The sequence below is a fragment of the Episyrphus balteatus genome, chromosome 4, assembly GCF_945859705.1.
Source record: "Episyrphus balteatus chromosome 4, idEpiBalt1.1, whole genome shotgun sequence".
Classification (NCBI taxonomy): Eukaryota; Metazoa; Arthropoda; class Insecta; order Diptera; family Syrphidae; genus Episyrphus; species Episyrphus balteatus.
The window spans coordinates 79964800-79990825 of NC_079137.1; the positions used below are offsets into that span (position 1 = coordinate 79964800).

Here is a 26026-nt window from a genome sequence, read left to right on the forward strand (position 1 = left end):
TTGTAAAATTAAAAAAAAAAAAACTTAACAAACTTAGACCAAAGCCTCTATTTCTTTTACCTTAGAAATTACTTCTTAAACCTAAACCACACTTTAAGATTCACACAAGCAAAAATCATAAAGTTCACACCTCTCTTTGAAAACTATAAAATACCACAAGAGTTCATCATGCACACACGACTATAGCTGCAGCTTCAGAGTCAGAGTCAACTCATATAATAGGCTTCGTTATATATAAACCGCAACATCACATATGTCAATATATTGTATATGTCGAGTAGAATTCCAAGTCATTACTGTAAAATTTTCCACAAAAAAAAAAAAAACATAGAAACAAGTTTCTGCAGTAGGTATATAGTTAACTCCATAACATTTGCACTCTCCGGATAACGTGTGTAGGTAATCCAAAGAAGTAAAAAAAAAAAACTTAACTTGAGATACTTCAAAATGTCTAGAATGTGGGACTTTTGACATTAACCCAGTTGCACATTGAAGTATGTTTTTTTTTTTCATCTTTTTTAATTAATGCAACTTATATACAACTGTTATATAGGTTTATATGATGAATGACTACTGCACAACTCTGCTGTATACTCGACTGTTATTTGTAGCGCAATGGAAGTTCTTCAACTTTCGAATTAATTTATTTTCACAAAGAGAGAGAGAAAAAAAAATTATAAAGTAAAAGAACAGAACTTTTTTTCTATTTTTTTCTCTCGTTTTTTTTTTTTTTTTTGCATGAACTACGAAACTACAAAACTGCTAAATATTTTAATTGCTTTCCATATTTTTCTCTCGATTTAGAAGCCAACGCATTTAGTCGATTTCCTCTTTGTAAAAAAAAAAATGATAAAAAAAATAACTGAAAAATATGAATCAATACAAATACACAAGCGCCCCCATGTGGCAAACACACAACAACAACAAAAACAGTCAAAAAACCTATTAATAGATTAATCTCAATAAATCTCTTTTATGTTTTTTTTTTTAATTTTATTTTTTTTTCTTGCTAAAATATGCTTTAAGGCATTTTTATGACAGGTGTCTGCAATCGCACACTAATTCAAGTCTGGAAGGAGGAGGAGTATTTTTTGAATAACATGTGGGAGCTATTTTTATATCACAGCTTTTGGTAGTGGTGCGAATTTTTCACTCGATTTCCCAAGTGAACAAAAAAATGCACACAGAATGGAAAGAGTATGAGAACTTTTGGCGGTTAGTGGATTTCATTAATTTTAATTATTGGTTCTTTTGGCTAATCAATTAATTATTTGATTTATGTTTGTAATTAAGAGAACACAGGAAAGAGAGAAAAAATTACTCCAACCGGAAGTTGAATGTAACAATATGAATTTTTCTTTTGATTGATTATGTTATTGCTTAGCCCAGCGAAAACCACCAAGAGATTAGTTACAGAGCTTTTACCAGCTTAGCTCAGCTTGAATGGGTTGTAATAAATTGTTTTGTAATCAGTTTGGTGTAAAAGTCAGCTGAACCTCCATCAAAATAAATATAGATTTTTAATTTATTAGATTGGATCATTTAGAGCTTTGGACTGTGAAGGAAGGGAATTTTAAAGTAAATTGGGGAAGAAATTAACACAGGTATTTTTTTGTTTGTATGTATTAAATTAAATGGTCAACTGGTGGTTAAAAATGAAAACAAAATTTGAGATTTAAAAAGATAAAAACGAGTAGAACAAAAAATTAAAGAAAGAAAACATTTAAATAAGGCAATAACAAAATCTGTTTACAAAAAATATGCGTGACTGATAAAGTTAGTCATAAGAAATCAATCGGACGTGTCTCAATAAATATAAAATTATCATTAAATACAAAAGCTTCTCTAATAATAAAGACCTCAGAGCCAATGCATCGACGGCGATGTATTCTTAACAAGAATTCAATTTCAGCTATAAATCACGTCTTAACTCTTCATGTCAAAAACCACCTGCAATCCAACTGATAATATACCTAAGTTAATCTTAGTTTAAGAAGATGGTGTCATATGCAGTGGATCTCTAACGTCAACGGGTAATCCTATAAAACTTTCTCTCGATACGTACTTTGCTGACAGGGAAGAAAATTCTAAGAATTTAAAGTAACAAATTTCTATTCTTGATAGGTATTTCTACCTTGTGCTTAGCTGGCTTTTGCTTTTTTGTTATGAATATTGTTTAAAGCTTTTTGTTGAAATATTTGAGTAGAAATGATTTTTAATTGAATAAAATACCTTAGATAAATTAGAATGTTTTTAACAGCCATGATAAAGTAAAAAGTGAAAGTGCATTTATTCATTACATTGTATTGGAAGCATCGAACCATTAAATAAAGAAATTTACATAGATATAGAAAATATTCAAAAACAAGAAATCCCCTTTTTTTAGTAGAAGTCGGAATTTTTATAAGTTGAATGAAGTTAGGCCGCATTTTAAGAATTTGGCATTGTTGTTAAAAATAGGAGCGTATCGGTATCCCGCATTTTAAAATCTCTTTTTTTAATAAAATGCACGACTGGGTCGCACGTATACTTGCTCTTGTAGTTCACAGTATCTTTATCTTAAATATCTATTGGAAGATTTTGTTTAGTGTCGAGAAAAAAAATAAAAAAAAAAAAAAAATCGAAAGTTTAAAAATTAAATATGAAAATTTTTTTTTAATGTTTAAATTTTTTTTTTACATTTTATACTTCAAAATGATGTCTGTAAATTTTTAATAAAATTGGCTTATGCTTTGATGACGCAGTTTTGTTAGAATCAATAAGTCTATTACGTATACCAAATTTTATTAAAAATCGTTAGGGCCGTTTTCGAGAAAATTGCAATACCTCGAAAACGTTATATGGGAGATATGCGTTAAAAAGAAGATATTAAATAAATAAAAAACAACTGGTCTAGGGAATAACGTAAAAAGCATCTGTACCAAGTTTCAAGCAAATCCATCTATCCGTTTAGGCCCTAGCTCGATGTACAGATGGACGCACAGATGCACAGACGCACGGACGCACAGGCGCACAGACGCACAGACCGACGGACGGCATGATGAAAACCACTTTTTTGATCTTCTCCATCATCGTAATGTTGGTTTTGATTAAAACCTCAAATTTTTTTTCTACGCGAAACCAATACTAACTTGTAATATAGAGCAAGTAAAAATCATTAAAAATAGATAAAAAATGAGTAAAACTGTTTTTTCCCTTCGTTTTTTTCCCTTAGCTGGGTTTGAGCGCAGATTCATCTAGAAAATAACACATTTCTTTTCAACTACACATTTTTTTATCTGTCAGAATTGAGCCGACGAAAATTAAATCAAGAAAAACGGAGAAAAAAAAGTCACCTAAAATTGAGCGCGATCTTCTTACTTGGCTTTAAGTTTATTTTTTTTTTTTTTTGTTTTAAACAAATATTACCTACTTTAATTTTTTTATAAATTATATTTGTTTAAAGGTTACAATGACAACATTTTGGTTGTCAGGTCAATTTGTACAACCTATGTTATTTGGGTGAATAAAATGAATTTAGAAAAATCTATCGTTTTTTATTTGGTCTAATTTTTACTATCCCGATTTTGCAATCAAAACCTATTTATTTCTTTTTGTTTTAAAAATCGCGCGATAAAACAACTACTTTTATAAATGCATACAATTACAATTAAAAAAAAAATATTCGTTTGCCGTTCATTTGAAGTTTCGATTTTTAAATCCTTCAAGGAGTAAACAAAAAACAAAGTTTATTCTTAAAATTTGAGTTATGATTTAAAGCTTTTGCAATACAAAATCCTAAGATACTAAGACAATCTGCAACCCATTTTTCAAGGTTGTAAAAAATCACTTTTTTAAGCATTTGCATTCCATTACAAATTATAAAAAAATATTTTTTGCAAATAAAAAAAATCCGTTAAAAACTATTTTATTCTAAACAAAAACACCTATTTTGCTTTAAACAACGGCGTATACAGGGGGGGGTCACGGGGTCATGACCCCCCCCCCCCCCCCAAGAGCTCAAAACTTAAACAAGAAATTGTTATGTGATTTGCAAAATGTCGAAGTTTTAGAACATGAACGAAAATGAAAAGTGAAAAGTGGTATTCAAACCAACTATTTTCCTATATTTGGGGATATTTTTAGCAACCGCTATGCTGGATTAGGATTATTTTGATTCGTTCGATAATATAAGGCATTGATAGGCTAAAAGTTAAGCTGTGTTGTAGAGTTTTGTATGGATTTAGAATCCAAATACTATTTTAATTTTGACTAAACCGATAAAATAGATAAGAATATAAGCAAGCTTGTCTAAAGGCAAATTAAATATTTAAGCAAGCTTAGATCACTTAAAATATCCTTCGATAATCAATTTAACAAAAACTAATAAATATAACTGTATATGTTTTATATTTTAAACCGCCGATAAATACCTCAAAGCTGACGAAATCAGAGCCGAAAATTGTAAAATCCTTAGTGAGTGATCTAAAACATTTCTTTAATTAGTATTGGCGTTTGAAATTTCGAAAAAATATCTACCCTAAAACTATCATAATTTTGTTTAATATTTTCTGTTACGACAAAATATATTGATTAATAAAAATATTAATAATCACAATACATTTAATAACTCAACTAATAACAAAATTTCTGAATCCGTTCTCAAACTTTCAAATGAAGTTGAGAATTTATTAACAATAAGCAATAATAATTTTGATGAAAGCAACAATCATTTCGCAGCTTTGGAGAATGAGTTAAAAAGTACCAAAGATAGTTTAAATAAATTGATCAATATTGAAATTTCTAATTCCACGATTCCCACTACCAACCAAACTTCGGTCAATGCTCTTGAAAACCCTGTTTCAATGTCTATTCAGGAAGAAATGCAGTTTCATGTTCACAACAATAATCTTACAATAAACACTGAAAGTTTATCTAATAATAACATCAATGTAAACTCAATTCAAACTCAAAACCCAACCAACATCACTTTGCCTATTGCTAATACTAATTCTCCAGTAAACATATTTCAACCTAGAGTTGTACCCTGTCCCAAAAATATATTTATCTCTAAATTTGATATTTCAACATCTCATACAGACATTTTAGATCACATTAAGTCTGTCCTTATTAAAAATAACGTTTCTAATGACCTAAACTTAGTGAAATGTAAAAACATTACTAGGTCTAATGGAAGAGTAGCATCATTTAAAGTTTCAGTTCCCGAACCTATGTTTAATTTGTTGATGCACCCTTCATCATGGCCTGATAACACATTTATTCAAGAATTTGTAAACAAAAACACACAAGGGTCAAAAATCCATTTAAATGCAGCTCCAAAAAACTAATATGCTTGTCCCTTTATTATCAAAATGTAAGGGGACTCCGCTCCAAAGCTTCTGATGTATTCTTAAAGTCGCAAGAGCTTCCTTTTGATGTTTTTGCTTTAAGCGAAACTAATTTAACTAATGATTTTAATAGTAATGAATTTTTTTCATCAGACTATAATGTTTACCGTAAAGATGGTCAGTTAGAATTAGGGAATAGGTCTGGAAGAGGGGTTCTTATTGCTGTTAACACTAGTTACGACAGTTCTCTGATTGAAATTCCTAATACCGAAAACATTGAAATGATTTGTGTAAAAATTAAACTTATGCGAAAAAACATTTATATTATGTGCTGCTATTTGCGACCTTGCAGCCCCATCGAAACTTATCAAAATCTCATTAATGCAGTTGACTTCTTGGATGACACTATTGAAGTTCATGATAACTTATTGGTCCTAGGTGATTTTAATCTTCCTAATCTGTCGTGGTCAAAGTCCGATGATGACTCACATTTTATTGCAACTAACGCAACAACCGAAAAAGAAACTTTATTCACTGATAATCTGTCTGATTGCGGCTTACTTCAGATTAGCGATATAAAAAATAACTTGAATAGGCAACTCGATCTGATCTTCTCCAATGATGCTCATAACTGCATCGTAAAGGAAAGTAACCTTATTCTCTCAACTATTGACCTGTATCATCCACCACTATGCTTAAGTTTCGCCTATGAACATTGTAACTCAGAAGTAGAGTCTGAAAAACAATATTGTTTTAATTTCCGGAAGGCTAACTTTAACAAACTGAATGAGCTTCTAAGTAATATAAATTTTGATCTTATTTTAAATAGTGTCAACGATAGTATCGATAGTTTAACCACCAATTTTTACGTAGCCATTTTCGAATGTTTTTACCAGTCAGTACCATATTCACAAAAGAAAAATATGTCTTCTTCACCCCCATGGTATTCAAAGGAGCTTCGTTCTCTACGCAACTCCCGAAACGCTCTATGGAAGAAATATTTAAGATCTAGATCAGACATGGATTTTTCTCTTTATATGGATGTAAGCAATGAATTTTCGAGCCTTTCAAAACTTCTCTACGATGACTACATCAATCAAATGCAAATTGATTTAATTTCAAACCCTAAGCGTTTTTGGCAATTTATTAATCTAAAAAGAAAGTCAGACGGTTATCCTAATACCTTAAATTATTTAAATCACTCTTCTAGTGATTCTAAAGTTATAACTAATTTATTTGCCAATTTTTTCAGTCTTGCGTTTTCTGATAGTAACTTTGTGCCTGATAGTAACTATTTCACCTACATGAATAACTGTAACCAAACATCTTTAGTATCAATTAATATTACTGTTGAAGACGTGATACAAAAAATTCATAAACTTAAGAATGATTTCTCATCGGGTCCTGATGGCTTGCCCGCGATTGTACTAAAAAATTGTGTAGCCCATTTAGCCTCACCTATTGCCACTCTGTTTCAAAAATCCATAACTCTAGGGTTTTTTCCATCAATCTGGAAGGATTCATTCATCATCCCTATTCACAAAAAGGGATGCAAAAGTGATATTGCTAACTATAGACCAATTGCCAAATTATCGTGCATCCCAAAACTTTTTGAAAGTATTATCTTCGACACACTATATTTTAATTGTAAATCATTGTTTTCAGCCAGACAACACGGTTTTCTGAAAGGCAAATCTACGACCACTAATTTAACCGAGTTTGTATCGTACACTTTGAAATCATTAGAAAATAAGAACGAAGTTGATGTCATTGCTACAGACTTTAGCAAGGCGTTTGATAGAATATCACATAAAATTATATCGTTTAAACTTAAAGCTCTAGGATTTCCTCCCGGTTTTATTCAATGGATGAATTCATACCTTTATAATCGTAAATATCAAGTACTTTTTAGATCTTCAATCTCAGATCCATTTATTGCAAAGTCGGGCGTCCCACAAGGAAGTCATTTAGGCCCCATAATTTTTATTTTGACAATCAATGACGTAGAATCAGTCATTCAGCATTGTGAAGTCTCTACGTACGCAGATGATATGAAAATCTTTAGGACAATTTCATCGTCAAACGACCCTTTGCTTTTGCAAATTGATTTAGACAATTTCTTTGTTTGGTGTCAGAAAAATAACTTAGATCTTAATGTTGAAAAATGCCAAGCAATCACATATTCCCGCAAACGACTCCGTCCTCCACCACGTGACTATTTTATCAATGAATGTATTGTTTCAAGAGTAACAACCATTAAGGATTTGGGTGTAATTTGTGATAATGAACTTAACTTCAGATCCCACTATGACAATATTATATCTAGGGCTAATTCTGCTTTAGGTTTCGTCAAGCGCTGGTCTAAAGAGTTTTCTGACCCTTACGTTACGAAATCACTTTATACCACGTTTGTGAGGCCTTTACTTGAATATGCTAGCCAAGTCTGGTCCCCTTATCACCAAGTCCACATCAAGAGAATTGAAGCAGTACAGCGTAGATTCCTCCGTTTTGCCTTAAGAGGACTTCCGTGGGTTGATAATTTCAACTTGCCCCCTTATCAAGAACGTTTGCAACTCATTAACTTACAATCTTTAGAAAAACGTCGCGAAGTTGCCGATGTTATTTTCATACACCAAATTTTATGTAATGTAATTGAAAACTCCACCCTCCTCGAGCAAATTAGTTTTAACGTAAGTTCCTATTCTCTCAGAACGACCCCGCAATTTCATCAAGCTCTTCATAGAACTGATTATGGCAAAAATGAACCGATTACGAGAATGTTAAGGAATGTTAATAAAAATTGTAATATTTTTGATTGTAATAACAGCAAGATCACACAAAAAAACCTACTATATGGTATTTCATAGCCCTCTTGGACCTAAAGATTAGTAAAGATTAGTAAATAGTGAAATAGTAAAAGAGAAACTGAAACTGGACTTTTTATTTTTTTTACTGATCTAACAAGTGCATAAGCATGCTTTTTTATTTTATTTATTGTTTTTTTCTCTACACTTTTTTAATTTTTTTACTTATTTTTAAATTTTAACTTTATTTAATACTTTATTTTAATTCTTTTTCTATATGGTTGTATGTTTCCCCATGCTCCCATATAGTTACATATTTATTTTTATATTTTGTATCTGCTTGTAATAAGCAGCCCCGCTCTTATCTCGTGTTTATTTTTTTTCTTCAAAAAACTCTAATTTAAGTGCCGATATGACTAGCCACCGCAAGTGCCATCATACTCGGTGTAAATGGACCCCAGCGCGTGCGGTATCTGGGGGGGAAAGAGGCGTGGGATAATTTAATTTAATTTAAAAATATTTTTTTGTCTTTACTGTTTTCACAGAGGTTCCTATTTGAATCCTGTAACCCCCTCGTCTTAAGAAAAAATAAAAATTCGCGTACAATTTTAAAACAAAATTTAAAAAAAAAATTATATTTTCAAACACAATTTTTTTGGAAAAACTTTGCGATTCGTTTGCCTGAGGTTAGGAAGACAATTAATTCGAAAGTTACCAGTGTTATTAAATTAAAATGATTTTTATTTTAACTTATAAAATAATTCTGGACTAGCGGAAAACAATGCAGAGTTGTTTAAAGGCAAATTATTGAATCGAAGGACTTGTACATTACTAGGGATCGGGTTTCCATGCAAATGCATGTTTTTTAGGAACACCTCGGAAGCATGGCAATGAAGTATGTACACAAATCAGGATATTTCCTTTAAAATGGCAATCAATCGTTAGTGCATATTTTTGCATATTTTGCATTTGTTAGCATTTTTTTTTTTTTGCATATTTTGACATATTTTGGAAATAAATGCATGTTTTTCGTTCATATTTTCGCAAAAATTGGCAAAAATAACGAAATTTCACGCTTAAAATTTTTGACTAAAAGTGACTGAAAGTCAATTGGAAAAAAGTCAAAAACGTAAGCAAATGCTGTGCAAAACTGGCAAATTGTCCAAACTCATAAAAAACACGCTCAAATGATAAATTGGATTATTTAAGAGTAAATTTTCGCCAATTTTATTTATTGTTTTTAAAGAAAACCCCAATATTTCCAAAAAGTTACATCTTTGAACTCGGAAATGGTTTCGTTTATAGATTTCATAAAAGTTACGTAAAATCTTTTTATAATTTCAAAGAAATATTTATATTTTAAAAATTCATGTGGCCTTAAAAGCATATTTAAAGTAGATATTTTTTTTTAAAGAGGATATTTTGAGCGCATATTTTTCGTTTTTAAGTGTATGCAAATCCTATCCGTATACATTACACTGTACTTTAAGGACAGGATGGTCTTAATTGGTTAGACTTAAGGTTGAACCCTAAACAAAAGCAAACGAATCACACAACGTTTTTGTTTGGTTATTCTTAGAACTCTTCGGAACTGCTCGATTCGATTTGCAAAACGAGTAAACTTTAATATTTTTAATTCAAATAGGACATTTTCAAGTTTATGCCTACTATCAAAACTTTTGTAAAAAAAAATTTGGCATCAAGATTTGAGATATGTATGTATGTATCTATCACAATTTTTTTTTTTTAAATATGTTTGAGAATAAAAATAGTTTTGAAAAAAAGTTGATAGGTACCTTTATTACGTTTCAATAAGGCGTTTTGAGATTGCATAAGTAGTTTTGCAAAAAACGTTAGTTTGTACTGAAAAAACGCGTTTTTGACCTGTTTATACTCAAGTATTTCAAAAACGCGACGTGCGAGTGAAGTTTTGACATCGGATTCGAACTCAGCACACAAAAATCAAGCTCTATAGCCTGTCGAGCTCTATAGCCTGTCAACTCCGTTTGTATAAAAAAATGTTACCTAATTGAAAGCTTTACAGACTTGAGTTATTTTACCATTAAAAGTTATCATACAAACTGCGAACATCTAACTTTTTTCCATTTTTTATTAAATTTAAATTCTTCCTCGATTAAATGGCAGTTTTTCTTTAATTTGCACCAGAAATAATTTTTTTGGTTAGTTCTGTCTCAGTTAATATTTGCTCAGTATTTTGAAATTTTCTTCAAAAAAAAAAAAAAATTACTCGACTGAAAAAAGTTTTGTAAATCTGTTCTGATGTTAGATATACTTTCATGAACAAGTGCAACAATTACAAAACCACTACTCTGATTTTATATCTATATTAAAATCACATGAGCACTCTGTATCTATAATAGCTTTTAAACATGCAAACTAGAAAAATTAAAATTCATAAAAAAAAAATAAGCATTGCTCTCCATAAAATTACCTAACTCCAACTTCTAGAAAATTACATACAACTTTCCAACCTTATACAATCTTTTGTAAACCAAAAAATTCAGTATAAAAGTAATCTTATGGTTAGATACTAAAACGAAATGAATTACCTACACCCACACGATTTTGACCCGAAAACCCACTTAAAATACCAATTAAAAAAGAACACATTTTTTTTTTTTCTTCTAATTGATATGACTACCCCTTGAAGCTAAGGGTGTTGTATACCCAAACCCATGTGCCAGACCGCACATTAAAAGAAAAAAAGCTCTGTCTACCGCATGTTGAGTTTCATTCTGTTAAAAATGAAAAATGAAAAGAATTTTCATTAAAAATATTATCTTCTTTAAGAAGAAAAAGAAAAAAGAACAACAATGAAATAAAAAAAAGAACACCCTCACTATAGCACGGTACTGGTGCGTTTTTGTAGTCATCGTCATCGTGTCTCTATTGTTTCCTTCATTAAAGATAAGCTTTTCCGACGACATTTGCATATTTAAACTTAAACAACCAACAACCTGTTGTTTAATTATTTAATCTTGCAATGTTGGCAATAAGGAGGGTATAATAGTGGTTCACTTTTTTACACCAAACTACAAAAAGCAAAAAAACTATGTAAATTTTATTTTTATTTTTAAAATTCTGATTGAAGGCGTTAGAAAAAATGCATTTGTGTCACGAAAACTCATGATAATCCCATTTTAAGTTTTAAATTATTTAACAAAAAAAAAAGCAAATTAAACTTTTGTTAACTATTTATCGTGTTTTTGTATTTTACTATGAGCAAGTGGCTAGATTCACTTGTAAATTCCAAGCCACATCAACTATCACTAAATACAAGTCGAAAAGCCAGTAGTTTGATTGCTGCAGCTGCTGGCGGCGGGAGTGCATTTGTGAAAAGCAATCGTGATCGGTATAAACAAATTGGTTATTCGGTTTTAGCGGATGCGGGTACTGAAGATAGTAAACGGCAGCATTTATCGTTGGATTTAAGTTCTGTTTCGAGTTCAAGTGAGGAGGATCTTTTTCAACAGCAGTCAAGGAGTAATAGCAGACCGCAAAGAAGTCGTGCAAAGAGAAAAATGGTCACTAAGAGGGCGTATTCGATGAATAATGGAACTGAAAATAGTCGAGAGGTGAGTTTTTTTTTGTCTTGAATTGATAAAATAAATAAGTTTAAAGCTAATTTTGAAAAGGTACAAAATAAGTGGTTTGATTTTTTAAATTTAAAATGAGATATCATTTTACCGATTTGTTTATTAATGGGTTGGATATGGTTGGATATTACATATAAGCTAGGTTTTTCGTGTAACTCAAATTTTGTCAGAACGGAAGATTAGTACCAAAACAAGGCACATAGATTTGAAACATTTAAAACGTTGTTTACTCTTAAATTGCCTATATTTCGTTAATATTAAGTGAATTTCGGTTCAAATTCTCAAGTATGAATTAGAAAAAATGCTCTAAACTAAACAAACGACATAACAGGATGGGGAGAAAAATCGGCGTTGCGGAACACCGATTGTGATGAAAATATATTTGGATAGAAAGTAATGAATAAGAAATTGGTAATATTCTGATGAACGGGAATGCAAAAAAATCAGGCCGGAAAGTAGAGAGTTCGGTGAATAATGTTTTTAAAAAACTATCCTTCTTAAAATTGTTTTTTTTTTTTTTTGGAAAAATATAAATTTTTGGAAATTATAAAAAAAAGTCATGACATCCCTGGAATCTGCTTTTTGTTAATGATTTTTTAATTAACAAAAGAAACTATTGTGTCGAAATATCCTAGCAAAAGTTTTTAAAAAACTATCCTTCTTAAAATTGTTTTTTTTTTTTGGAAAAATATAAATTTTTGGAAATTATAAAAAAAAAAAGTCATGACATCCCTGGAATCTGCTTTTTGTTTATGATTTTCTAATTAACAAAAGAAACTATTGTGTCGAAATATCCTAGCAAAAGTTTTTGCCTCAATATTGCAATAAATTAAAAGAATTAAAGACATATTTTTTTTATTTTCCAAAAAAATTTTTTTTTTGTTGAAAAATATACCTTTTTTTAAGCGACGAGCTAAGGACTTTTATTTTAGAAGAAATCTAACTACAAAACAAATTAATGCCTGATTCTCGATATTGCGAGACGATGAGAGCGTTGCGAGCGTAAAATTGATGTCTAGTTTTCGATGTTTAGCCAAATAATTTCCTTTTTTTTGCACATATTCTTCTATTTCCTGTCAAAAATAAACAATTACCATAAAAAAATCTTAACAATTCGAAATGGCTTACGAATTAAATGACCAAGAAAAAATCTCGTCTTGCTCTCGTCTCGTCGTCTCGCAATATTGTAAATCAGGCATAAGTCTCATCGTTTATTAAGGCCAGACTTAATAAAAAAAAAAATGGAAGTTTAGTAAGAACATACATACATAGGTAGTTCATTATGATAGTTATTGTACTATCTACGCAAATCCTTTGCGTAGAAGGATTACACTAGTTGCCAAAAAAATTGAGCTTGAACTTAAATTTCGAAAGAATTTTTGTATGTTTATTCCGAATTCAAAGTAAAAATTTCACTGGCACGTCACGTTTTTGAAATACTTGAATATAAGGTCTGTTTAATGAAAAAAATCTAAATCAGAACAGATCATAGCAGCACAGGTTTGTAAATACCGTCAAAACAAGAAAGAACAGAAAAGTTCAACTTCGTATTTAACAAGATTGACAGTTGTTGTCTATATCAGTTGCAAAATTTTAAATTCGAAAATCATTTCTTGAAATTAATGATCTTTTTACTAAAATACTCGTAAATGATTTGCTAGCACTTTTAATATTCCCGTAATTTTATTTTGTTATTAATTTAAATACTCTTAAGAAATTCACTTTTTAAAATCTTATTTTCTCTTATTTTTATCACAAACAAACAAACAGCTGACAATTGACACTTTTCACTCACTTCTTATTTGCAACAAATTATGGAAAAATATTAATTTTGAAATTGAACATATGTATAAAACAGAAGTTTTGAGACTTTAAATTACAAAAAGGGATTATAAAAGCTCAAAATCTAACCTACTTACTCCACATAAAAATTGATTAAAAATTCAAAAAGCTTTAAAATCTTATCTTAGCTATTGTAGTTATGAAAAGAATAAAAATATTTGAAATACAAATAGATAAAGCTTAGAAAATTTGTTTAGTTCATTTAAATTTATTTTGTATTTAAAAATTATATATTTTTTAAATTCACTCATTTTGTTTATTTTTTTTAATTACTTTCGGTATTTTTTTTTTTTTTTTTGGAAAAAAAACTTATTTTTTTTTTAAGAAAATACTCATTTACGTGTTTTTTTTTTACTTAAATGATATAAAAGTGTAAAAAATAACTTACGAAACGATAAAAATTGTGTTTGATGCTAAATTGCTGAGAAACGGTTGTCTGCAGAAAAAAAACTTTTAAGAAAAACTAAAACTGTATCTAATAAATTCTTGATTGGTTGTAAAAAAAATGTTTCGAGTCAGACGTATTTAAGCAAAGATAAAGCCAGTTAAAGGAAAAGAGAGCAAAAATCATAAAAAACGTCATGACTCGAAAACGGGACGAGAACTAGAAAATTGCCACTTGAGTTTTTCGAATTAAAATAACCTGAGGAATCTATGGTTTTCATTTGGGGCGGTGACTGTGGGACACCCTGTATTTAATTTTTTTTACGAATGTAAAAGTAGAGTTAGCTGTTTTTCACTCTAAGCTGACGATATGGCAATTAAATCTCTAAACTAACCTATTAAAATTATGCATCTATACAAATCTTTCTATCAAAGATTTTCAAACAAGTAAACTATATTTCTTGGTAATCCATTAGTTTTTACTGAGTTAGCGATTACTACAAACAAACGCTTACTTCGTCTTTTAATGTGAATCTACCAAACAATTACTTTGTAGCTTGTAAACAAACAAAATTGTGACACCCACTTTCTTACCTTATTTTAATGTTTTATTAAAACTTTAATATAATTTAATCAAAAGTTCCCCCAAAGAGGCACCTTACATCCTCTAATTCTTCTCAAGAAAAATTCTCAAACTTGTAATTATCTCATCATTTTTTTAAATACCTGCAGTTTAATGAATTAACTGTCCATAAATTAAAACCCCTTTTTGACGTCAAAATTAAACTCTTTCTGAAACAGATCTTAAATTATATTTATTGCATAAAGAATTAAAGAATTAAAATTCACAATAAAAATGGAAAGGAATCGTGTAATCGTGACTTAAACAAAATCCGACAACATGTCACAAGATACACTTCTTTTTTTATAATGACACCTCATAGTTTTACAATTACTATCTCATCGCTGACGTTTATTTCAACACAACAAGTCACGTATACGCCACCATCAACATTCTGTGCAAACTTCTTTAAAATGAAACTTTACTCAATGTAATGTGTGTAAACCTCTTTAACGGTGTGTTGCACTAAATAATCGTTACAAAATTTGTTCAAATCTCTACATCTTCTTTCCAGACTGGAGAGGTTATACCAATCCAATATACCCTAAATCTCTCGATAAATCTAATTCTTTATACCTACTCCATGCAATGTCACTTCATTCTGGTACCTAGCTGATACTCTCTATGTCAACGAATCAAAAAAAGTAAGGGAAGCAAAAAAAAAAACAATATAACTCATCCAAGTAGAAAAATTGCAGAAACATGCCATAGTCACACACAACCATTGCTAGCTTATGTCAAGTTCAACGCTATGCTCTACTCTCTTCTACTGTGTACTCGCTGTGCAATTCGATCTATATCAGTTAATCGAACGACATACAACTAACTACCTTGACTGTCGCTGCTGTGTTGTTCTCGTCCGTTGTCGTCGTTGTCGGTGCCACCAATTATGATGACGTCACATTGGTGCCGTGCTGTGCTGATTCCACCCTACGGCTAAAACCGCATCAATGAACTCAAATTAACTTTTACAAATCAAAACAACCAGCGAAATAGCTTTTCTTTCTCTTTCTCTCTCTCAAATGTCATCTCTCTCAAAAACTTTCATCCCCCCCAAATAGAAAAATTCAAAACAAAGAATAAACGCTTTCACCACACAAAACTCTTAAAACCCACCTCGATTTGTTATGAACCTGTCAAAAATAAAAGCGGCACATTTGGCCCACTGCCGAAATTCACCACACTCTTATTTACTATTCATCCCAACAGCTGTTGTCGTTTTCTTGTGGTTCTCATTCTTCGCCGCGGAGTAGCGCGGTGCATTGTGCGGTCTCTATGGCGAATGAGTAACAAAACAAAAACTCTAGATAAGTATCCTCTAGAGACCTCCTCTCAAACATTCAACAAAAAACGACCAAATGGAGCACAGAGGGAGCACATGTTCTGTTTGATTCTCTGTGTGTTGTGTGCACCTTTTATTTGTCCTCTCGTCGTTTGGTTCTCGATTCGGAAATCGTTGTTGGTTGAATTCTCTTGTTTTTGCTATTCTCCATCTCCATCATTATCTTTATTATTGTCATCTTTTACTCTCCTCTCCTCTTAATACCTCTCTGGTGATGGGTGAAGTCGAAGCGCCCCCTACATACCGCTAATCGTAAGTGCTCTCTGTTACTGTTCCGTTTGTTGTATATTTGAAATGGTGTGTGGTGGTGGCAGCTGCTTATCGTGGTGTGTAGGAGAGTTGGGAGTGAAAGGAGGCCTGCTGTGTTCAATGTTGTTGATGGTGGAGCTCGCTCCCTCTCCAGACTGCGAATGCTTCTGCTTCAGTGTGGAGCTGTCAATATGAAGATTGCGGCATCGAAAAGCCAACAAAACGAGTGTCAGTTGGTGCAGGCAGGCAGGAAGGCTGGCAAGTAGACGACACAAGGCAAAAAGCAAAGCAAATCCGTTTTAGACATTTCAATCAGTTTTTCAGTTGCAAGTGAGTGTCCGAGAGGAAAGGTTCCTTCTGTGCGCTGGTGGAGAGCTGACTATCGGAGTCTTTCGTAGTTTCTGTCCATATTTCCATTTTAATATAAAATACACGTCGTTTGGTCGCCGTGTTGTCTGTGATACGCGCGCAAAACACGAAAGTGTCAGTAGAGTGTCAAGAAAAAGACACAAAATCTGATTCACAAACGGGCAAAGTTTAAAGAAAAAAAGTAATAAAAAAAATTAAATTTTTCTAAACACATAATCAAATTGTTTAGTAGTTGGGTTTTTTTTTTCTGTTTTGTTTAACAGATTTATTTTTTTTTTTTTTTTTAATTTAATACAAAACAACTTGGATTGTGACCTTGTTTATACATATGGAGAGAAAATACCTTCTATGTAATGTGTATTTGATGTTAAATTAAAACAAATTATTTTTGATAAATTGCTATAGAATGTGGATCTTCTGTGAGCAATAAAATTGATATCAAGTGGTGCAAGTGTAATTTGATTGATCACAAGAAGAGGAAGAAGGAAAAACAAATTAAATTGAATTTAATTTTTTTTTGGGATTTTCTCAAGAAATTCAATAACGGGGATTTTTTTTTTGGGACTGTCCCCCCCTCAAAAGAAAAAAAAAAGGTTGATTTAAATTGTCCAAAATAAAATATCGTGAGTACCTACCTAACAGAGTTTGTAAGAGGTAACTGATTTAGTCGAAAAAAAAATTGTTGGATTTTTTTTTGGTTTACCTAAAGAATTTTCTTTTTTGTAATTTTAATGGTGGAGTAATTTAATATTTAAGAGTAAAAAAAAAAACTGGTCTTGTCTGAAGTCGGAGTTTGGTTTTAGCCAGAGGCTTGAAAAATTGGCCTAGTTATATTTTTTATGAAATGAAAAAAAAAAAAAATTATTGTACAAATATTTTTATGCTCCATAAAACGTTAGCGATAAACAACCTGTTTTGCTATTTGGCGAATAAATGTTTGACTAGTATAAAACTTATTGTTTTAGAACCTTACTCTGATTATGAAATTTTTAAATTAAATTTTTTTGTGAAAAAAAAACTGAAACAAAGTTTAGTGCAAGTGAGCCTCAGTTTGTTTGATTGATGGTAAAGTGATGTTATAAACCTAACTTATCAATCATCAATTTGCATGATATTTTGTTTAAATTTAATTTGAGATGGCAAACTTTTTCGTGTAAATTTGTACTTTAAAATTTATAATAACAATTTTTGACTTTTCCGGGTTTTTAAGCAGCTTGCAATAGTGAATATCCCATCCCATTTTTAAAAGAATTTTTTGTGTGCATAAAATTTTAAATTTTGAAACATAGTTTTTTATTGAAGATTTTAAATGTAAGAAAAATCACGAAGAACTAACGCCGAATTCATTCACAATCCACTACATTCAAAGTCTCCATTAAAAACGTCATTTTAAAATTTGTAAGTGATTCGACACATTTCATATTTTTAATAAAGTTTTGAAATATATTGGAGTGTGAATAAATTGGGCCTAAATTTTTTAAAGTACCCTACACTGAGGGAAAAGCCACCATAAAACAACGTAGAATCAATGAAAACCACCATTGAAGATAAACATTTTAAAATCAACGTGGAAAAAAGGTTAATTTCTTATGGTTTCGTATCTTAAAGTCACATACCTAAATCAAAGTACCTAGTTCATCTTTGAAACAAAGGCGTTTCAACTTCAATTTATTTTTTCCCTCAGTGTAGCTATTTGGAATTTAAAGTTTAGACGTTAACAGAACCTTATCCCGTTTTAAAGCCTAATTCGATTATTGAAAACTAAAAAAGTGAAACTAATTTTGGAAATTGATATCCCTTCAAGACACTGCGACAATCGTGATAATTTTTTTCATTAATTTTAACCTTTTGTGAAATATGCATACCTAAATTTGCAAATTAAATTCAATATTTTGCAAATTTAATTTATTATTTTGCAGATGTTAAAATGAAAACTTCCAAATCTTTATTTAGTAACAAAACTGGGGTCGAACTACGGCCTTAACGTATTGACGCTTTATGTCGCTATCATTTTCTTCTGATTAAATAGAGAGAGCATATAGTCAAAACGTTAACGAACGTATCACGTATGTCGTAGTTCGACCCCTGATTTTTTTGTAATTTAAAATAAAATGCACGACTGGGTCGCACGAACTTGCTCTTAGAGTTAAAGTTGCTTAAATTTTTAAGACTTTTTATATAGAAATTTGGAAAAAAAAATAAAATTCGTTAAAAAAAAAAAATAAAATAAAATCTAAAATTTAAAATTTAATTGCCCTCCAAAACAAGTATGCAGTTTTGATTGATATATTAAGATGCATTTTTAGAAAAAAAATTTTCAAAATCGTTAGAGCCGTTTTTTAAAAAAATAATTTTTTATAAATAATTTTTTGGAAAAAAAAGTTTAAAAATAAAATTGGTATGCCATTCTGTAGAAATCACTAATCAACATTTAAAAACAAAATTTCAAAAAAATTCAATGTCCCGTTTTCGAAAATTTGATTTTTCAAAAAAAAAAATTTCAAAATTTTTTTAAAAATCCAAAAATTATTTTTTTCAAAATTTTGGCTTATATTTAAATTATATAAATGCTTCTTCACAAAAAGTTTCGATGAAATCGAATAAGCAGTTTCGGAGATAATCGGATTTGAAAAAAATGATTCTATGGCAGGTACCGTTAATAATGATTAAAAAAAAAATGTTTTCATTGAAAGATAGACCTTAGCTTAAAACTAACATTTAAATTTTTTAAACAAAATCGTTGGAGCCGTTTTCGAGATATTTCAATTTTACTAAAATCGGTATATGACAAGTACCGTTATTTTTGGTCCAAAAAAATTAATTCCAAAAACGCCTCTGGAGAGTCACCAAATAACGCTATATACCAAGTTTGACATTAATCGGTCCATCCGTTTAGGCTGTAGCTCCTTATACAGACAGACAGACTGACAGACTGACAGACTGACAGACTGACAGACAGACAGACGGACTTCCGGGACCCACTTTTTTGGCATTGTCTACCATCGTAATGTCATGGAAAAATGTTATCTCAACTTTTTTTTTTGTACGAATGCATAACTTGATATATAGTACCTATATCGCAAGTAAAAATACTGAAAACTGACGAAACAGGAATTTTTGTAGCTTAAAACACCTTTTTTTACCTAAATGCCAATTTTAAGTGTGTAGTGAAAACCTTAAAAACCCTATCTGAGTACAATAGATAAAATTGATTTAGAAATAAACAAATTATCTTTTTTGTATAAAAGTGAATTAATTTTGCAAAAAGAATGTTAAAGGGTGAACTTAATGTGAAAAACCTGTAGCACTTTTATCAGACCGAGTAGATATAAATCCTTTAATCTTTACTTTAATCTTCGCTTTAACTCTTACTTATTTTTTTTTGTCCCCAATCATAAGAAAATCACTTTAGTTAAAATCATCCTCGAAATCTTCTGACTTTATGGTTCAAAATCACATAAAATTTAAATTTTTCCAAATGCAGATTCTTAGTTATACATGATCCGATGATCCCTTATTTTACTAATGTCGTTTTCGATTGGCTCTCCGGAAGCGTCCGGAATCATTCAGAAGACTTCTGAAACCGTTTTATTGGCATGAAAATGACAGCCAGAACGCTTCTCAGAAGAGAAATTCTCTTCTTGATTTAAAATCAGAATCAAATCAAGAAGCACTAATACATGAATACATGTCAATCATTGTTTTTTATTATTTTTCATTAAAATTTTTTTCGTTTTCTGAAATTAATTTGTTTATTTATTTTCAAACAAATAAATTACCTAAGCTTTAAAAATATCTTGCAAAACGAATTCCCGATTAATTTGTTGAATATTAGGTACTATTTTCTTCACATATTAATTATTTTTCAAGTCTTATGCCATATTTGACATTTTAAATTTCACAGAAAAACAAACACAAACACAAAAAAAAATAGAATTGAGTGAAAGTAATTCAAACTGTTTTATTGGATTTCAGTATTAGTGAATCCTTGAGTGATTCCAATCGAAAACGACATACATAAATATACACGATAAAATTAATAAAATTTACTATTTTCCAAGATTAATTTTTTTCAAAACATTATTCTTACAGCATGATTTGCTTTTACCAATAACAAGGAAAAAAAACTATTTATCATTTTATTTAAAAAAAAAACGAAAAGAATATTTCGCAATTTTAATATTCTTAACACAGCTACATTAAATAAAACTGGAATTAAAAATCCACTAAAATTATTTTTTTATGGTATGTTTCGATCTTTACATAGTATTTAATTTTTTTTTTTTTTTTTATTTTTTGAAATCTTTTTTAACCACAGGTGTTTACCTAATAAGTTTACTACCCAATAAGCATTCTTAGTTTTCGGACAAAAGTATAGAACGCAACATGTAAAAAATTGAAAACAAAATCAAACTTTCCAAAAATTTTAGGGTTTAAAGTTTTTTTTTTTTGAAAAACCGATGTATCATCGTTGGAAGTTTTTAGCAAATTTCCAATAACTGCAGCCAAATCTATCAATGCATCTCCAAGATATTGCTTTTTAAATAACTTTTTCCGTCGATAGTTTCTACCAAAATCAGTGGTCTCAAAAGAATTGAAAATATTAACGAATTATGTCAAGTAAAAAACTTTTCAAATTGATGTCTTTACGTTCATAAACATTTTGGGTATTCCGATTAATTGCTTTGAAGATAGGGCATTATTGGTTGACAGAATTATTAGGTTAAAAAACTGTATTTTCTTTATAAATACCTACTCGAATGCAATCGTATAGAAGGTAAATAGGTCAATGTCACTTTCCAGTTGTCTAACAAATCACATGTTACAAAAGTGTCAATTTTTACAATCAACAAGCAAATATGTATGAAAATAACCGATTTCACCCTTGATTCATAAAAAATATTATACCTTTAATCTTCGAGTTAACTTTCTTACGTAGTTTTACAAAAAAAAAAAAAGCAGTTAAAGATTTCTGTTGACGTATACCTAGTGTATTTTTTAATCTTAAATAAATATTATTTGTTTATCAATCAAGATTAAACTTAATATTGTTATTAAAATGTCTATGTCTAATCGAACAGATTAAAAGTTAATTACTTGTTGACACTTTCAGAGCAATTTTGTACCTACATAATTTTATACTTGATGCACTAATTTCGAGAAAATATTTTTGTTCACTTCGGAAATCAGTAAAAATACTTTATACATGAGCATTCTTATTATAGATAATAAATATTTATAATTTTATAATAATTATAAATATTATTATAAAATAAATAAATATGTATTAATGTCGATTTTCATTTGAAACAGAGATTTTTGTATCAAATCTATTAATCCCTCGTGGCAAATAATGGATATTGTCATTTGATTTATTTTTATTCATAGCTGTGTAGGAACAATTTGTCCGTACTTAAAAAACCTAATCAAGAATTTATAAAAAACAAATGTCCACATAAATGTCAAATACTGCGGCGCGGCGTGTGTGAAAGTGCGTGTGCAAATAGGTGTAAATCTCGTTAAAAATCGATATATGGGAAATTTGATCTGAAATCAAAAATAATTGATCTCTTTTAGCAAATAGAATATGAGATGCCAGTATTTCCCGGTATTTTTTGAAAGAACATAAAAAATAATTGATTTTTTGTGGCAAAAAGAAATTATTCACATAAGAAACATTTTTCAAAACGTCAATAAAAAACAAGCACGGAAAAATTGTTTAAAAAATATGTTTCTTTTAGCTGAAATTTTAAGAAATTTAAGGAAAACATTCTGTATTAGTTTAGTCCTGAAATGAAAAGTAATTTCCGTCAAAAAGAAATAAAGTGCATGCTTATGTTTCATTGGTATAATTTTCGTAAGTTTTTATTTAAGACTCGAAATCTTCAAACAAGTCTTGTCAAAAATATAAGTTTGCTAAAATGTTGCAATTTAAAATTTTTACTTAATATTGCTACTAAGTTGGGCAATGCTGAAGATGTTTAACTTATTACTTACAACCAAATTCTTTAATTCGCGTCATTAATATTTTGAAAATTTTTAATTTCTTGCCATTTTATATAAAAGTTCAGGATACATACATTTACGTATTATAGATATATGTACAAATTATGAATTTATGTTCTTATAGTAACAAATCCATACTAATGAGAAATTGCTTTTTTTAAATAAACCAAACAGAAAAAAATGTGTTGAAAAAAAAAAATATTCACCGATTTATTATGCAGTTGGCATGTTGTTGAGAGAGAAAAATAGAGGATGTAATCTAGGTTCCCATCTCGGACATGATTTTTGACCTCATTAAAATGCCTGAAGTCATCTATGTGTGTTGGCGCCTTCGCTATCGACTTTTGCCTTTCTCGTCCGTCGTCATCCTCATCTATCAGATTTCCAAGAAACGAAGAAACCCTCTAAGCCAAACACAATCACTTTATGTCATTGGCCTGCGTTATATCTATCAATCTTTCTTTTTTATAAATTTTTTCCCTCATCGAAAAAAAAAATCCCTTTCCACAAACCACATGTGTGAATCGATTCGCGTTAACTTTACATACGTAACGTTCCATCGCACACGGCTGCCAATCTATAGTTTACCATATAAAATAAAAACCTATAGATAGATAGATACTTTCCTATAAAACAGAGTTGACTATTGGCAAACCGCAAACGAATAAATTAAAATAAGGAGTAAAGTAAAGTAAAATAAAAAAAAAATAAAATCACTTGTGCTACCCGCGCAATATTATCTCAATTTATATGTAGATTTCACTTTTTTGTCGCCCCCTTTTTTTGGGGGTAGTAGGTAGTAGTAAGGTACACTGCAGAGTCTTCAATAATTGCGAAAAGTGAAGGCAAGTAAAACATATAGCAACAACAAAAACAACAGAAAACTCTGCTCCAGCCTTCTGCTGGATGTTATGGAAACTATGAAACTAAAGCTTCTCTCGGACGCAGAATGTGCTGCTGCTGTGCATCCGTGAAAGAAATCCGCAAGATGCAATGAGAGAATAGAAATATTATACTCTGCAAAACTCCGGCACATCTTTATTCTTCTTCCTCAATGAAAAACCACCGAAGAGCTCATGGGTGCACCGCACGACCAACAATGTGGGCGGATTTGGTTTCTCATTACACAGAGTAGTAGTAGATATGGGGAGCTTTCTTTTATTGTTTACGTCGTTCGTCGTCGGTCGATCCTTGTCGTATAGTTCTCATCGTCATCGTCGTAGTCTTAGTCTTCTTTTGCGAAAATGCAAATTAACTTTTCACTATAACATTCTATTACTCCTCACACTGCTGCTGTACTGTAGGAATGAGGAACAACGAGCGAATAGCGAGTGTAATTTGATAGTCTTAGAGATCAAGTTGCAAATTAGAAAGTGATTTATTAATGACACACAAGTTTGTTCGTTCTAAATCAATAGTTTTTGGGATGGACTTTCAGTTTTCCTAAAAGCTGAATATAAATACTAGCAACTCAGTTGGTTTTAATATGGTGACACTTATAAAGTTACTAATTCTCACAACAAAAAAACTTATTTCCTTACGAAGTACTCCATTGATTTTGAAGTTTTTGGTCTTGAGTCGTTGCAATTGAAGTAGAGACTTATTAAGTATAATTAATTTAATTCTTTGAAGGCTAAAAAGTGATAAAGAGATAGGGTGCAATTCGTCGTTCAATTAAAAAAAAAATGTAAAATCACTTCATATTCAATACAACGAAAGTATTGATTACTTTGCGTAGCTCACAGGTGATTCCTGATCGGTTTAGTATATTTTCAGTCACATTACGAAACCTCATGAATATTAAAAACCATTTGTGTGTTGGCCTAGTCTATTAAAATTATTATTAGAAAGTGATTTACAAATGACACAAGTTTATTCGTTGGAAATCAATAGTTTTTGGGATGAAGTTTCAGTTATCCGTTCTTATTCTTATAAACTTAATATGAACACCAGTAACATATTTGGTTTTAACAGGGTGACACTTATAAAGATACTAAACCTCACAACAAACTAGCTTACACGTCAAAAATGAACCGAATTTTTCGGCAGATTTTTTTTTTTTTTTTTTAATTTTGGAGTTAGGTCAGTTAAGACTTAATTGCTTGCGAACTACTCCTTTGATTTTGACGTTTTTGGTCTTGATTAGTTGCTATTAAATCAGAGAGTCATTAAGTATAATTTAGTTGGTACTTTAAAGGCTAAAAAGCTATAAAAACACTGAGAGCAACTCGTCGTTCAATTAAAAATAAATGTCAAATTGCTTCTCATTCAATACTAGAAAAGTGTTGCATACTTTGCCCGGCTTACAGTTAAAAGGATCTGGGTCTTCGACGATGTACTATTATTAACAATTATTATGTTTTTTTCCTTATTGATCCTTTTTGTGTATTTTCAGTCACATTAAATGCACCTCATGAATATTAAAAACCATTTCCCAACACATTTTCATAGACTATCAAAAATAATATGCGCTCGCATAGTTATTCCCTTCCTTGTGTTCAATTATTTGTATTTTTGAATTGATTTTAAGGGTAAATTTGAATGAATTTGAAGCTTAAGCGCGTAACAATTCAACGAGTCTGAGAGTCAGTTCAGTGTATAAACAAATTTATTGCACAAAATAAATTTATTTCAACGAGACACAACTATACCAAACCACCCTCTCCTAAACAACCTGTGTAGGGAATTTTTAATTAATTCATTAATAGTCTGTAGATAAATCGCAGTTTAAGTTGACAATTTTAAATGACAATAAAATAGAGAAGTCGTATAAAAGCTGGGTAAAAGGTCTAAAAATAGACAAAATTTTAAGTATTTATATTGCAGGAGTGGCAGATTGAATATTTGTTGAGTAATTATTATGTTTACTATTTTTGATGATTATTTGATTGTTTTTTTTTCTAACAAAATAATGTTTATTGTTCTTAATAATAAATTAAATAGTATTTAAATGTGTTTTATACCAACAAAATTTACACAAATTCAAATAAAGCTAAAATATGTAATCATAAAGTTTATGCAGTGCAATGCAATTATTTTCAAATTTTTTATAAGCTTTCGGAATAGGATTTAGATGCTTTTTAAATTAGAATTACAAAAGGTTAGGTACACAGTAAAATTGAAAATTAAAAATATACACTGTTTAAAAATAAAAAGTCGTCAACAAAGAAATGACATTTTCCACATTTTTAGTTTTCATTTATCCATCTGTTTCCACCATTTTCTTTTTTTATTTAACTTGTCAACTATTTAGTCGACTTTCGCTGTTTTTGATTATTTTGTTTAAAAAACCCTAGCCAAGGGGACATTTTTTCTAATTTAATTTTTGACTGACAACACAAAAAATAATAATTTTCTGATTAAGTTTAGGTATTTGTTTTAAATTTTTAATATTGTTATGTAAAACTTAAAATTCAACAAAAAAAAAAATACATGCGTGTAGGCAATTTATTATATCAGCTTTA

General features: G+C 30.1%; 1 protein-coding gene across 5 annotated transcripts in view; it reads left to right on the forward strand.

Annotated features, from left to right (window-relative positions):
• LOC129919942 (venom dipeptidyl peptidase 4) overlaps positions 1-26026 on the forward strand; it is a 105691-nt gene that overhangs the window by 4020 nt on the left and 75645 nt on the right. For 3 of the 5 annotated variants that reach the window (XM_056001057.1, XM_056001060.1, XM_056001059.1), the window contains exon 1: positions 16347-16737. Coding sequence is in view for 1 of the 5 variants with exons in the window: in XM_056001056.1 (XP_055857031.1) it covers positions 11371-11727 (357 nt within the window). In the remaining 4 variants the exon portion in view is untranslated. Of the gene's footprint in view, positions 1-11243; positions 11728-16346; positions 16738-26026 lie in introns of those variants that run through there. The other 2 variants (XM_056001056.1, XM_056001058.1) reach the window with 2 other exon arrangements.